Source organism: Abramis brama (genome assembly GCF_963993115.1).
Source record: "Abramis brama genome assembly, chromosome: 23".
Classification (NCBI taxonomy): domain Eukaryota; kingdom Metazoa; phylum Chordata; class Actinopteri; order Cypriniformes; family Leuciscidae; genus Abramis; species Abramis brama.
Genome location: NC_139985.1, coordinates 26028092 through 26043117, shown reverse-complemented (window position 1 = coordinate 26043117; position 15026 = coordinate 26028092). Strand labels below are relative to the sequence as shown.

The 15026-nt window shown below is 35.5% G+C and overlaps 1 protein-coding gene across 2 annotated transcripts in view; it reads left to right on the top strand.

Annotated features, from left to right (window-relative positions):
* The window catches only part of camk1b (calcium/calmodulin-dependent protein kinase Ib), a 63360-nt gene extending 49401 nt beyond the window's left edge, over positions 1 to 13959 (top strand). For both annotated transcript variants that reach the window (XM_084101369.1, XM_084101368.1), the window contains exons 5-12: positions 5477 to 5615; positions 7371 to 7497; positions 8890 to 8965; positions 9129 to 9241; positions 9446 to 9524; positions 11396 to 11483; positions 11598 to 11739; positions 12655 to 13959. In XM_084101369.1, the coding sequence (XP_083957495.1) occupies positions 5477 to 5615; positions 7371 to 7497; positions 8890 to 8965; positions 9129 to 9241; positions 9446 to 9524; positions 11396 to 11483; positions 11598 to 11739; positions 12655 to 12752 (862 nt within the window). In that variant the 3' untranslated portion in view covers positions 12753 to 13959. The remainder of the gene's footprint in view (positions 1 to 5476; positions 5616 to 7370; positions 7498 to 8889; positions 8966 to 9128; positions 9242 to 9445; positions 9525 to 11395; positions 11484 to 11597; positions 11740 to 12654) is intronic.
* The last annotated feature ends 1067 nt before the right edge of the window (positions 13960 to 15026 follow it).

Sequence of the window (15026 nt, the reverse complement as noted above, 5' to 3'; positions counted from 1 at the left end):
TGAAAAAATCAGACTCAATGTGCAAGGACCTTAAGTTTTAATTATCTTTTGTCATGTTTTAAAGTACACTTATATTGATGTCCTGACTAACATACTAAAAAGTATGTGTATAGTACTTGATTATAATTTTAACTGTAGTGTGTTATTTGATATTACATTTAGAGCTAATAAATGTTAATTTGTAAATTGCAGCTTGATCATTACAAATGTGTTATTACAAATATTTAAATACATGATTTATACATTTCAATAAAAATTACATTATAGTTTAGTTTACCATAAATGCTTGTCAGGACATTCAGCAGTACATTTTAACCAGATTTCAAAGACAATAAAAGTACTTTAACTATGAAATGACATACAAAAATGGACCTAAGTCCTACTTTGGGGCTCAAAAAAGCTCTCTTTAGTTCAACTTATTGCATTTAATATAGATTTAAAATTTGTATTGTATTTTATACATTTTCATTTCATTATAAATAACATTCAGTTAAAGGTAGGGTAGGCGATTTTCAGAGAGGCTAGCAATAGCGAGCTAGCTTTGAAAGCATGAGACCACGCCTCCTTCAAAACACATGAACACACACATCAGGGAGCAAACAAAAGCATCACGAGAGACGGCGTTAAACTACCTCATGTCTCAAAGCACATAACGTTACAATAATAATGAACATAAACAACTAAAAGAGCACTGACCTGTACCACCTGACTGCTGCAGTTTAATTTCGGCATTGATAGTGTTGCCATTGAAACGCATAAATTCAAGTCACGGGTATTCATCTCTTTGAAATTACAGTAGTAATGGCGTAAACACAGCATAAGCCTGTTGTTTTGGTTCAGGAGAAACTGTAAATGGTGGCTGTTGTTTCGGTTGCGCTGCTCAGTGACTGACGTCTGTCTAACTCTGCATAGCATGAAACAAGCTGACGACGTTTGATATCTGCGCGAAAAGGTGCGTGGAGGTATGGAAATACATACATTGACAGGCAGATAGGACATTGTATCATTGCATTCGGACTGAATTCAATGATTGGACGAACATTTTATGGTCCTACGCCTTCCACAGACGATATATAGACACATAAATACATTTAGACCTCTTAACTTAGTGATTGCTATCAGGATGTGAAGACGCTTTCAGCCAGCATAACCACATTCCACAATGAGTAGAGTAGGTTTATGACGTTATTGTCATCTTCAAAGTTGCATGTCAAGAGTGAGCCAAAATAATAGTGCAAAAAGTGTCATTTCCTCTGAGCTCAAGATCTACTAATGCCGCTTTTCCACTGCATGGTACGGTACGGCTCGGTTCGGTACGGCACGCTTTGGCGCTTTTCCACTGCATGGTACGGTACGGCTCGGTTCGGTACGGCTCACTTTTGGCGCATTTCCACTGCATGGTACGTTCTGTACAACGACGTATCTGCTTAACTACCATAGTATGATGCATTGTTAGGGAAATTACTTAGTCATGACTGTTATAACAACTTAATAAAGTTATAATAAAGAAAAAAAAATATATAATAATAAAGAAAAATAAATATAGATTTCTTTATAATAAAGAAAAATAATAAAGTTCCCCAGACTAGAGTACATACACTCCTGCGTACACCTCGAAAAAAGTTTTCAAAAGATGTAGAATGAAATTTGAAATATATACGGAATAAAAGACATAGAATGCACTGCATGTTAGCTTGCTTATTGTGAGCATGATCTAGTTAAGTCCACGTCACACTAACAAGAAATGATGGTTCTAACCACGGGTTGAGAGCTGGAGTTTCATCCACATAAATTTCAGGGTTAAGTTTTAAAAAGTATTACATTTGATTCAAAAATGTAAGGTCATAAAAAGTCTTATTTTTACTTATGAGAGATCTTCAATTTTAGATGACACTTTAACTTAGTCATATCTAAATACTTAAGCAAATTAAAATGATCTAATTAGCGTTGTATGATTTTTATTATTCTTTCTTTGTGGTTTGCTTGTTCACTTGACAATTGACAGCATTTACACAGCGTATTACGTACTGTCTCAAAGTTCAATTGTAAGTTCATTCTTTGTGTGTAGGGGTGTGCGATACGTATAGTCTATGATTATATCGTAATTATTGTTTTAACGATGTGCGAGCTGACATCGAGTTTGTCACTTACGCTCTCACTGCATGATGTATGCAGTTATATGCCCCCAAATTTCAAGATACACGGGCCCCAATTTTGCCCCAATGAGTTTTTGTCTTATATTTATATCATATGGTGTAGTTATATTACAATATCACACGAGCTAGAGTGCCACTTTCCCCAAATATCATCACGATTGCAAATGTGAGATTTATTTTATACAACATTTAAATGAACAGTAAATTAACATTGTGAGTTACATTTTAGACAACTCATTGTCAATGATGCATACATCTAACAATTTTAGGGGAAAAAAAGCCCTTACATAGGTAAAAATGCCCCTGGAAATCAATTTACGGTGGCAAATATTGCCCTGTAATAAAAAAAGTAAATTTCTGTCACTGCTGTGAACTGACCACCGCAATAATATGAATGTCTTTGTGAGTCAGCTGTCAATAACAGGCCTAAACCAGCCATGGTACCAGCACAAAAACACACTCAGCAAAATATCATCTAATTATTGTTCACTCACCAAAATATCATCTAATTATTGTTATCAATGAAGTCTTTGAAATTGTCAAGATATAATAATTTTGTCATTGTTGCACACCCCTAATATACAGTATTATTTTATATCTTCAGATCTTAATAAGGTCTTAAAGAGCCTGACATTTTCTTTAAAAAAATGCGACTCTGTTTGCAAATGTTCATATGGTTTCAGAAAACACTGAATCTATGTTAATAACGACATAACTTGAGATCATAGTTCTTAGGGAGACATACCCCTGGTCTGGATGCTCAAACAAACAGAGAAATGATTTGAAAACACCTCAGAGACTTTAGAACTTTTGAGGGAAATTAACCGACAGGGAACACATGCTATAGGACCGTTCGGACAGAACGATACGATTGAACAAACATTCTATGGTCCTACACCTTCCACAGACGACATATATTTATAAAAAAATACATTTAGACCGCTTAACAGAGTGATTGCTATCAGGATATGAGGAGACTTTCAACCAGCATAACAAAAAAATGTTTCTGCAGAGAATCACCTACGGCATCGAAACATCGAAATAATGACACACTTCATCTAGATGAACCCACAGGAGACACACGACACAATACTAGAATATATCGTGTGTCTTTCTAACAGGCCCCATAGAGCTACAGAGGAGCAGGTAATGCATGACTCTGTGTCACCCCCCTCGGCTCTCTCTCGCCGTGTCATAGTGTCAACCTGTTTTAATTACTTATGTGCCAGAGAGCTTCGCTATTGTCTTTTCCACTGAGAAATCAAGGAAAAGGCTGAACAACCACACGCACACAGGAGCATAAGCTGAACGGAGCCAGGAAAATATGCTCACACCTGCTTCTTCACACCCACCATCCGAAATGTCAGTAGAGAGAGAGTTAGATGTGTATATAGAGAGGAGAGACAGATTATATCACGGGTGACAAAAGATGGAGAGAGAAACACAGCAAAGGGTCGGTTTCCACTACAGCTGTGTTAACAGAGAGATCAAGAGCGACAGAATGACAGAAAAGGATGCGAGAGATGTTCATTGTCGTATTTTCCGGGTGATGGCAGCTCTGCATGCAGACAGCAGGACTCCAAGCTTGCCAAGGCTTTCAACTCAGCGAGACATTAACTCTGTATGTGTGCGTATATATATATATATATGTGTGTGTGTGTGCGTTAGCACCCACAGTCTTGATGCTTCAAATACCACAGACTATGAAATCCCACCCTCAGCATTGCCTTCATCCTACACACGCGAACAGACAAAACACTCACTGCTGAATAATGTGTCACTGTAACCTGACACGCACATAGACAGCGTGTCTCGTCCATTCCACAAGTGGGTGAATCTCACAGAAATGCCCAGATCATATTTCACCCCAAAATCTAAAGAAATTATATTCCTGTTACATGTCTTAAAGAAGTTATACATTTCAGGACCAATGCAATTGATTGCATTGTGAAATTATTTTCATGACAATTAAGCACAATTTTCATTACCATAATGTGAAAAACTTCAAATTCTCATTACTATAAAACAAAACAAACAGATCATTCTCATTACTGTAATAAGTTTTTTTTAATTAGTCTAAATTATATTAATTACAACAAATACTACCATAAAGTATACCAAAAATGTTACTTTACAATGTAAGTAATGTCATTGTTTTTCCACAGTACAAATCCAAAACGAAATCGTCGTTTTCAAATGTATCCGGATTAATGTAGAAAGCGAATAGCACATAACAGGCACAATAGCGGTATAAACAAGAATATGGTACAATGTGCGTCACATGATGAATAAACATGAGTCATCGTTTTCAAATACCTCAGTTTTCACAGTCCACACTACAACGCGGAAACGCCGTTTTCAAATTTAAAAAGCTTTGTTCAAAAAGTCTCGAAACGGAGAGAAAAAGGTGCATTTTCAAAAGAAAACGTATTAGTGTGGACAAGGCTGGAGAAAGGAGATGCAAAATGTGCAGTGTTGGGGACTCCAGGAACCCTGTTATAGAGAAGGGGATGGTAATTATAATTGGAAGAGAAAATGTCACATGTAAAAAATAAAAACAAAAACCTGCATGAAAAATAGTACTTCTTTTGTTTTTGTTCTTTTGATTTTTAATGTGAAATATGACCTGGGCATTTTTTGACATGTCCATGAAATTCACTCAAATAGAAAAAGCAAATAGTGTTTTAGGAAGGGTGGAGAAGCTCTTCCTTTAAATGTTTGTTTTATTATTATTATTTTAATTAACTATTTATAATAATGCTATTGTTGTCAAACCTAGATCATCCTTACAAAAGAATAGTACTACTGTATCACATGGTATTTTACTTTGATTTATACCAGTAACTGGCATATTAAAATACCATGGAATTTACTTGCTCTTCCAAAGTACTTTAAACAATAATAGGCTACCTTGGTAGATGCTACATGTCCAAACTTATATTATATTACCATAATATTCATAGGGCAAGAGAACAATTATACATTTCCTTAGTATAGGTAGTGTCACCACTTCTGAGGAATAAAATCGACTTCTTACTACCGCACTTTTAATGAGTCATCTTTGATGTTTACCACAATGAGATTGAGCAAGTAAATGTGTAAGAGAGAGAGGGAGAGTGACTGCCTAGTCTTTCAACATAAAATGAGTAAAACAGCTTCATCTGGTGGTTATGATGCGCTACAGCATCAGCATGTGGTTCTGCTGGGATCCTGCTGTGCGCCAGTCTGTCTCGGGTAAAGAAACGAGAGAGAAGTGAGCATGTGCGTTGGTGTGTGTGAAAGACGGCTTTGCAAGCATCTCTCTGTTTTTCCATTGGCAGAGTGTCCGGTGGCGAACTCTTCGACAGGATTGTGGAAAAAGGATTTTACACTGAGAAAGATGCCAGTAAGCTCATCCAGCAGATCCTGGACGCTGTGAAATACCTGCATGACATGGGCATTGTGCACAGAGACCTGAAGGTGAGGCGGCAGTTGGCAGATCAAGCAGATTAAAGCAACGGTTCAGTGTCAGAAATCTGTTCTGAAAGTTTAAAGTCTCCTTTTCTCTTCCCATCCAGCTTTATCATTTCATTCAGGAGTCCTTGATAGTGCTCTTGATATTAATAGTTGGGTCTTTGCCCCTAGAGAACAGGAAAGTAGTTCTAGGTAAATGGATCAATCAGTGTCTCCGGTCCCATTTTGAAACTTTAGAATAAGTTCAAAATGAAGGATCTGTACTGCATTTCATCTTAAGAATTGTCATTTAGGTCAGTGTCGTGGTCTAGTGGTTGACTCATTCACATTGAATCCTGGTTCTCATTTGGGAGATGTGAGTTTGAGTCCAGATAGTGTAATTCCTGGTGCCCCCCCCCACTCCCCCTCCACCAATATACATGCATTATTTATACTATATTTATTCAACAGTTTATGTTTTTTAATGTATTTATTATGAGTGACTCAAGCCATATTTGGGGAATTTGGCCAGTAAATATCCAATAAAAAATCACCCTGAACCACATAGTAACCACCTAGCAACCACCTGAACACCCTAGAAACCATGTAGAAATATTTAGCTTTTTATTTTCATTTACAACTACCGTTTAAAAGTTAAAGTAATATATATTCTTTAATGTTTCGGAAAGAAGTCTCTTATGCTCACCAAGGCTGCATTTTTTTAATCAGAAATACAGCAAAAACAATAAACCTGTGAAATTTTAAATATCTGTAATATATTTTAAAATATAATTTATTCCTGTGATGCAAAGCTGAATTTTCAGCATCATTACTCCAGTCTTCAGTGTCACATGATCCTTCAGAAATCATTCTAATAAGCTGATTTGCTGCTCAAGCTACATTTCTGTGACTTTTAGTCAATTTAATGCATCCTTGTTGAATAAAAGCATTAATTTCTTTAAATATAAAAAAATACTGACCCCAAACTTTTGAACAGTAGTGTAAATGCACTTTTTTATGAGTTTTGCTCATATACATTGTTATCCACAAGAAGTAAATTTAATAGGGTTGATCAACCCTTAAAATTTTGCAACAGTTAGTTATTATCAAACAGTATTTCTAACCAGCCACTTTCCTTCATGGTTTCTGGTGTTACAGTTAACATGAGTTATGCTAGTCTTTATGCAAAGTTTGTTTGTTTGTAACCAGTGCAGTGAAGGATGTTCAGTGTGATTCTTGCCTGGGTTAGTTTCGTCTCTCTGCTAACACGTGAATACAAAGAGAGAGAGAGAGTGTGTGTGTGTGTGTGTGTGTGTGTGTGTGTGTGTGTGTGTGTGTGTGTGTGTGTGTGTGTGTGTGTGTGTGTGTGTGTGTGTGTGTGTGTGTGTGTGTGTGTGTGTGTGTGTGTGTGTGTGTGTGTCTGATCACTTGACCCAGTGTGACAGTAAACGTCCATATTAACGTTAACTAATTTTAGTGAGATTTTATATTTTCATAATTACCGTCTACTGTAGCTACGCTGTAGCAGACATATTTGTATTTACATGCAAATTCTTAAAAAAATTGTACTCTCCCTAGGGTGCCACTGTACATCTGGCAAACAGGACTACAGATGAAAATTAGCCACTGGCTAACTCTGGCATGTTACAGGCATACTGTTGTTAATATGCATTGTCCTGTTAAATAAAAATAAAATAAAAAAAAAATTACATTTTCTGTGTGTTGTATATACCACTCACACAAAAGTTTCAATCACCTTTTTGTGTCTGTTTTCTGATTCAGCCAGAGAACCTGCTGTACTACAGTTTGGATGAAGACTCCAAAATCATGATCAGCGATTTTGGCCTGTCAAAGATTGAGGGTTCGGATAGTGTGATGAGCACAGCATGTGGCACTCCTGGATATGTAGGTAAGACACGCCTCCATATGCAAATATGCAAAAAGTACGGTATATGTATCTGGATGAAGGATTTGAACACTATTTGTTTCTGACTTGAAGGGAATAATACACATAAAACAACTGAGAATATCAATGAAATGTTCTGTCTGGACATGTAGTTCAATTCCAGGTGTAAACTTGGTCTAACATCAATCTTTTCTGATAAAATGTGCAGATAAAATGTGTGTTGTAAGAACCTCTGGTATACCTGTATGCCCTCAGTTGCTGACCTTATCTCTTGGAAGTTTTCATAGCTTTAGAAATGACTGGTTGAAACTGGTTCCATGTGCACCCAATTCTAAAGAATATCCTGTATGTGTGTCAGGGAGATTAGATGTAGGTTATTTATACAGAAGAAGTGAGAAGTGAACTTGGGTATAAGTCTCTTTGCCAACTATACATGGATGACTGCAGAGGAGCAAGCAACAACATATCTAAAAATGTGTCTACAACCACAACCAGTATTCTCATCTTGAATACTACCAGTTTTTCCCCAACAATAAAATTAACATAGTTGTAAAATCTAACAGGGATAACCTGAATATGATAGGAAACATGTTTTTTGTCACACTACTGGAGCCTTTGTAATTTGTTTCCATGAATTACATTGTGATGACGATTATCCTTTCTCGGGTTTGAACTTACAGCCTTTGGGTTTCCAGCCAAATAATGTCCGTCAATCGATTAACAATTTTAATTAGTAATTAATAAATAATCAATATAATTTATTATATTCAATTGATTGTATTATAATAACAAATTGATTATATGATATACCAATTAATTAAGTGCACATAGCAATATTTGAAGTGAGGTGGTACCTCAATTATTTGCAGAAATCACAAATGGGTCAAGGGGAATGATTAATAAAACGGATAGTTCTGGTCCTTGATTCTGATTGGTTGAGCCGCCACCTGTGACCGCATTACATTAGTGTTACTGCGCAACTGCCGTTTGTGATTCTTTGTTGCTGCATGTGTTGCTTTCGCCTGGCTCCGCCCTCCGACCTCTTTGGAACTGCATTGCTTGGCGGAGGAATAAATGTGTAATAACGTTATATTTTTTGTTGCTGGTGTTTATTTTATGAAAAAAATAAATATTGAAATGAATATTTTTATGGAGTAATCGTTTTATAAAAGCAATAAGTCCCGCAAAGTGAATACACTGTAAAACACGGCTTCAAGGGGCTTATTGCTTTTATAAAACGATTACTCCATAAAAATATTCATTACAGTGTATTCACTTTGCGGGACTTATTGCTTTATTTAATCAAAAATAGTCCGTTGTGAAGTTTTTTGACCCGCTGGGCTGAATGGATAAACGTGTGAATTGATGTTTGATCTTATTTACCCTGATCTTCAGCTCCTGAGGTTCTGGCACAGAAGCCGTACAGTAAAGCGGTGGACTGCTGGTCAATCGGGGTCATCGCTTACATCCTGTGAGTGCCACTACTGCTGCTGCTTTTACTGTGTATTCTTACATTTTTACATCCTATCTCTCCTCTCTGTCTCTTCAGCTATCATTTCCTAATGTTGTACCTGATGAACTGAATTTGTTCATAAGAATTTAACTGGGCTCACCATCTGTCTGTCTCTTTTCAGTTTATGTGGCTATCCGCCATTTTACGATGAGAATGATGCCAAGCTCTTTGAGCAGATCCTGAAGGCGGAGTATGAGTTTGATTCGCCATACTGGGATGATATCTCTGACTCAGGTATAGCACAAACTTTTTCTGTAATGTTACATTTTCATAAGTTTATTGCTGATTAAACATTTTCTTTTATCAAACTATAATGGCTGTCAAATATATTTGGAGAGTCAAAATATTTCTTTTTTTTTCTCTGACATTTCCTTTGTTTCTCAATGACATTATGGAAACAGTTATGTTCTTAACTTTAACAATGTGCTCTTTTCTCAGCCAAAGATTTTATTGTGCATTTAATGGAAAAAGATCCCAACCAGCGTTACACGTGTGAACAGGCTCTTCAGCACCCATGGTATGAGTTCAGACTCCACACTGAGACTGATCTTCAACAATTATACTGTAAATCTCACATATAGCACTTTAATACTTTGTGTTTTACAGTCTCTTTTATAGCAATTAAAAAAAAATGACTGCTTACATACAGATATTTATTGGCATAACTATTACCAGATGTTGTGGTTTTACTGCCTGAAAAGGCAATCAGACATTGTCATGAACCATCACCTTTCAAACATCTGTCAACGGATCCAAGAACACAATGAATACCTTTCCCTGTTACAGATGATGTAGAGCTTGTGGAATTCTTTCCATAAGCGTCATTTATTCACACTTGTGTCGTTCCAAAACCATATAACTTTCTTTTATGAAACAAAAAAGGAATAATTTGAATATTGTTTATGCTGCTCTTTTCTCTACAGTGAAAGTAAATAGAAAGGTGGATGCTGTAGAGCTCAGAAAATGACAAAAAATAACCATAAAGAAACACTACATGTTACACGTCATCAGAGAAGAGATGTTGTTGCGAGGGAGTGTTAATATTTGATTAAATAGTATGAGGCTGTATGTTAAAAAAATGAACATTGCAAAATTACATTATGCTTTATACATTATAATTTTATGCCGTTATTCACTGAAAATCTGCTACAGCTTTAACATCTCATTAATATATTTGAATACATATGAAAAGTTGTTGAGCCAGGCCTGTCATCAATGATGTCGAATACCATTGGTTTTCACTAATGTCGTAACCAATCATGTCATATGACGTTTGAGCACACAGAAGCGACGTTTGAGAGCTGTGGCTGATGGGAAGATTTTCAGTAAATTGCGATTGAAATTTTGGCCCCTTTATTCAGGACCCTCATAGATATGACACATTTAAATTTTGTTCACTTTACTTCAACATATTTATATTTAATGAGTCTAACATAAAATATTTAAATAGTGTCATCTATGAAAATTAAGTTTGATCAACTCAATTTAGCTAGGTTTAGGAAAGAGGAGTGTTTTATATATATATATATAGAGAGAGAGAGAGAGAGAGAGAGAGACAGACAGACAGACAGACAGACAGACAGACAGACAAAACAATGTTATAGTTTTAACACAAATGAATTAAGTAACACAAATGAATTAAGTAAAGTTCAATTTTAAATATATTAGGTTGATTGAACACATAAAAATTATGTTACTTCAGCTCATTTTAATTAAACTGAACAAGACTTGAGTGCATGTGCAGAAGGCACTCCTCTTTCCTAAATCTAGCTAAACTGAGTTGATCAAACATAAATAAATTACATAGATGACACTATTTAAATATTTGATGTTTGACTCATTAACTATAAATACGTATTACTGCTAATTAGATATGTTTAAGTAAAGTGAACGAAATTGAAGTGCGTCATAGGGCCTGAATAAATGTATTTATTTATTTTTTTGAGAGTGTAGGCATTTTGGTTGACTATCTACTGTACCTTCATAAGAGTTAAACTGTAGTGAGAAAGTGAGCATTACAACTTTGGAACAAAGGTGGGAATAGATAATGACATAGCTTTGCGTTTTGGATGAACCGTTGCCTTAAAACAGGGATGGGCAACTTCGGTCCTGGAGGGCCACTGTCCTACAGAGTTTAGCTCCAACCCTGAAAAAATCACCTGCCTATAATTTTCTAGTAATCCTGAGGACCTTGATTAGCTTGTTCAGATGTGTTTGATTAGGGTTGGAGCTAAACTCTGTAGGACAGTGGCCCTCCAGGACCGAAGTTGTCCATCCCTGCCTTAAAACAACAGATTGGCTACTCAAAAATATATTTTGCTTGTATTGGCACATATACAGCCAGATGAGACATTGTAAACTTGAACATAAATGTGTTTTGTACTTCAGGATTGCTGGAGACACAGCGTTGGATAAGAACATCCATGAATCTGTCAGTGCCCAAATCAAGAAGAACTTTGCCAAAAGCAAGTGGAAGGTAAATCATTGCATATGAGAGTGGAAGGACCTCATCTGAGACAGTCTGTACTGCAAAGGTGTAAAGCGTGGTTTCTGATTTCAGTGGCTATCTTTCTCTTGCTATCATTCACAGCAAGCATTTAATGCCACAGCTGTAGTTCGTCACATGCGCAGGCTGCAGTTGGGAACCAGTCAGGAGGGCCAAATGCAGTCCACCCTGCCCAGCCCGTGCCATGGACACCTGCTGCTGCCCGAGGGGGACGAGGAAGAGAGCTGTCAGTATCCAGACATGTCACATTTACATTTCCTATTGTGTTTTTGCATACCCTTTCATTCAGACAGACACTATCATCAACTGCCGGTCATAATGAAGCAAAACAAATATTTACACAGTCTGAACTTGAAACCACAATCATATATCTGTCCATCATATCTGTCCAACATCTGTATGTTTCAGTATTTAGTCAAGCCAGAACAAATTGCACCCCATAATATAAAAAAAGAAAGACAGAAATTATATTTTACATAAGGGGACAGCAAAGCCTATTTTAGTACCATTGATTTTTTTGCATTATTTTTTAAACTAATTTTAATTAAACATTTTTTTTTTCCTTCACAAAGTTTCATAACTGTAATGTTAAAAAAATACTAGTGCTGTCAAATCAATTAATCGCGATTTAATTGATTCTAAAATAAAAGTTTGTGTTTATATAATATATGTGTATATACTAATATTTATATACATGTGTGTGTGTATGCATATGTATATATACTGTATAAATATATATATATTTATACACAGGCACGCACACGCACTATATAATATATATGTATATATATGTATATATATATATATATATATATATATATATATATATATATATACTGTAATTACACACATATAAACACAAACTTTTATTTTAGAATCAATTAATTGCGATTAATTCATTTTTATTATTGTAATGTATTAAAAAAATCTCTCGTTAGAGGAATACAGTATTGAAAATCGAACCATTTTTTTTATTTAAATTAGCATAAATTAAATAAAGTACAACACATTCAACCATAATCTGTAAATATTTTACCGTTTAAATAATATATAATTCTATTAATTTCAATTTATTTTTGCAGTGATGAGGATGACTCTTTTTTTATTTAAATGAGGGCTAAGCTTTCTCTCTCTTTCCCAGCCCTGCGGAGGGAAAACAGTGGCTGTTCTGAGGGTGTCGGTGAAGGGAACGACATCCAGAACTGCACCTACCATGTCCATCCTACTAGTCGGGTCTGAGTGTCAATCATCCTGCAGTAACCAATGACTGACTGTCCTGTTTTTCCACTGGAGTCCTGCCACACCCCCAGTCTGGCCAGGAATACTGAGCAGCTCCAGCATCCACTTGGAGGCACTGCAGTGTAAAGAACCCAGGTGGGAATGTGGTCACTACTATTCCAATGGAGGGATTCTGTTTAATGAGAGTTGGAAAAGAAAAGAGACGAGAAAAGATTGCAACAGGCGCTGCATGGGTAATATATGCTTTTGTGGGAGCTGGATAGAGATTGGACAGTGTTTTAACTCACTTTTTAAAACAACACCGTCTACTTTCATTTTTCTTTTCTTAAACTAAAAGTATGCAGGCCTGTTTCTCCTTTCATTCAAAATGCAAACAGTGGCTGCTGGGATGTTGCCTAGTTTAATACACATCAATTTTAGATTTTACACAACATTTTATTCGATTGAGAACTTTGGCGTTGGGTTATGGTAACATTGTCCATTTCAAATTCACACCTTGAATGTTATATATTCTTTCTTTTCAACTAAGGTACGAGCAGATTTTAGATCCATGTTGCCACATCTCATAAGAAGCGCTGATTAAGTGTAAATGATATTTTAGTTTGTGTTTGAAACACTTTTTTTTTTTTACATTCAATGTCTTTTTGCACACTAAGTCTACTCAACCGATCATGAATTCATTGTCAGTATGTTTAAGAGCGTCTTTCTCGCTTCAAAATTCTTCTGTGGTGCCTTCATGGATTCAGTATCAATGTTTTACTTTTTTTATTCGTTCAAACATGTTTTGTTTCATCTTTTCATTTGGGAATGTTGGAAGCTGTACACGTTAAAACATAGCTGTTTACCATCAAATTCACCTACAAGGCATATATACGGCTATTCTAAGCTATGCACTGTCGGTGGACGCTTTGTTAATGTCTAATGTTTAATGCTGCCATCCTGTAAATACGGCAAAGCTTTTGTTTTGTTTTTTTGTAAACCCCTTTCTATTACAACATTAACAGTACTCAGGGGAGGAAATATTTAGAAGTATATAGAAATCAGAGAATTTTGATATATTAAATGGTTGTTTTACAAGGACTATAGGATATGAAAACATGTCACTACGAGGCTGTGGTCCAAATTACATAACTATATTTGAAAATTTGGATTCTTTTCAATGTTGGAACCTGTATGAAAGTAACCTCCATTAAATGACATGAATGTGTGACTTGACTCCAATTTTATTGTTTTGTTTGTTTCCATTCACTCCCATCCAGAAGTTTTAAAAAAAACAAAAACATTAGATGGAAAAACTGTTTCATAAAAGTCACATAATTGGGATCTCCAGATGTTTGCGGAAAGAGTTTCCCACGGGTTTGTTGGAAGATGGTGGTTTTCCATAATGCACTGGAAGACTTCTCTAAGTTTTTGTTTTTAGGGAATTTGAAAACACTATTTTCAAAAATGTAATATATATAGTGCTAAATTCTCAAACGATACCAAATGTTTTGGATTTATTGATATTGTAAAAGTACATACAAATATCATGCAAGTCTGATTTGTGACAGCAGTTTCATAGACCCCCTGTCATCCGTCTATAATGATCAGAATGGTTGTTGGAAGGGATAAAATCTTCATTCTGGTGCTGAACGGCTTTCAAGGATCTGCGTTTACCAATAGATAAGAAAATGTAAGGTTGAAAAAAAAACAACATTTAAATAAAACCCAAGAATTATACATTTTAATGAACAATATAAGATGAAAACAAATGGTTCATTTAATTATTGATTTTGCTCTATCTGTATCTGCTTTCTGAATTTATTTTAGATGTGTGATGAAAAAGGATGAAATTAAAGTAAAAAAAAAAAAGTACAAAACAGTTAATAGTGAAAGGCAACGTGAAGAACATCCTGTCATGTGATTTTGCCTGCAGTGTTGCTTGCGCAGACCTCCTGTATTGATCAAGGTGCCATTGTGCGATGGTGGGTCAAAGAATAAATTCAATTGAACTAATCAGTTGTTGCTGTGGTAGTAGCCCTTTACATGCTGTGACGTTTTCACAAATATATGTATGATTGTATTTTGCACAGATATTGCATTAGTAACTGTGGTTGAGACAGTGGAAATGAGGATTTACCATAAATATATATGTTGATATAGTCAGAAGCAAATGATTTAAGCATGTTGTGGTGATTTATGTACATACATAAAAAGATTATTGTAAATACACAGATAAATATGTTTTACTCAGAAATATATGCTATTGTTAAATGTAAAGTGCAAAAAATTTAA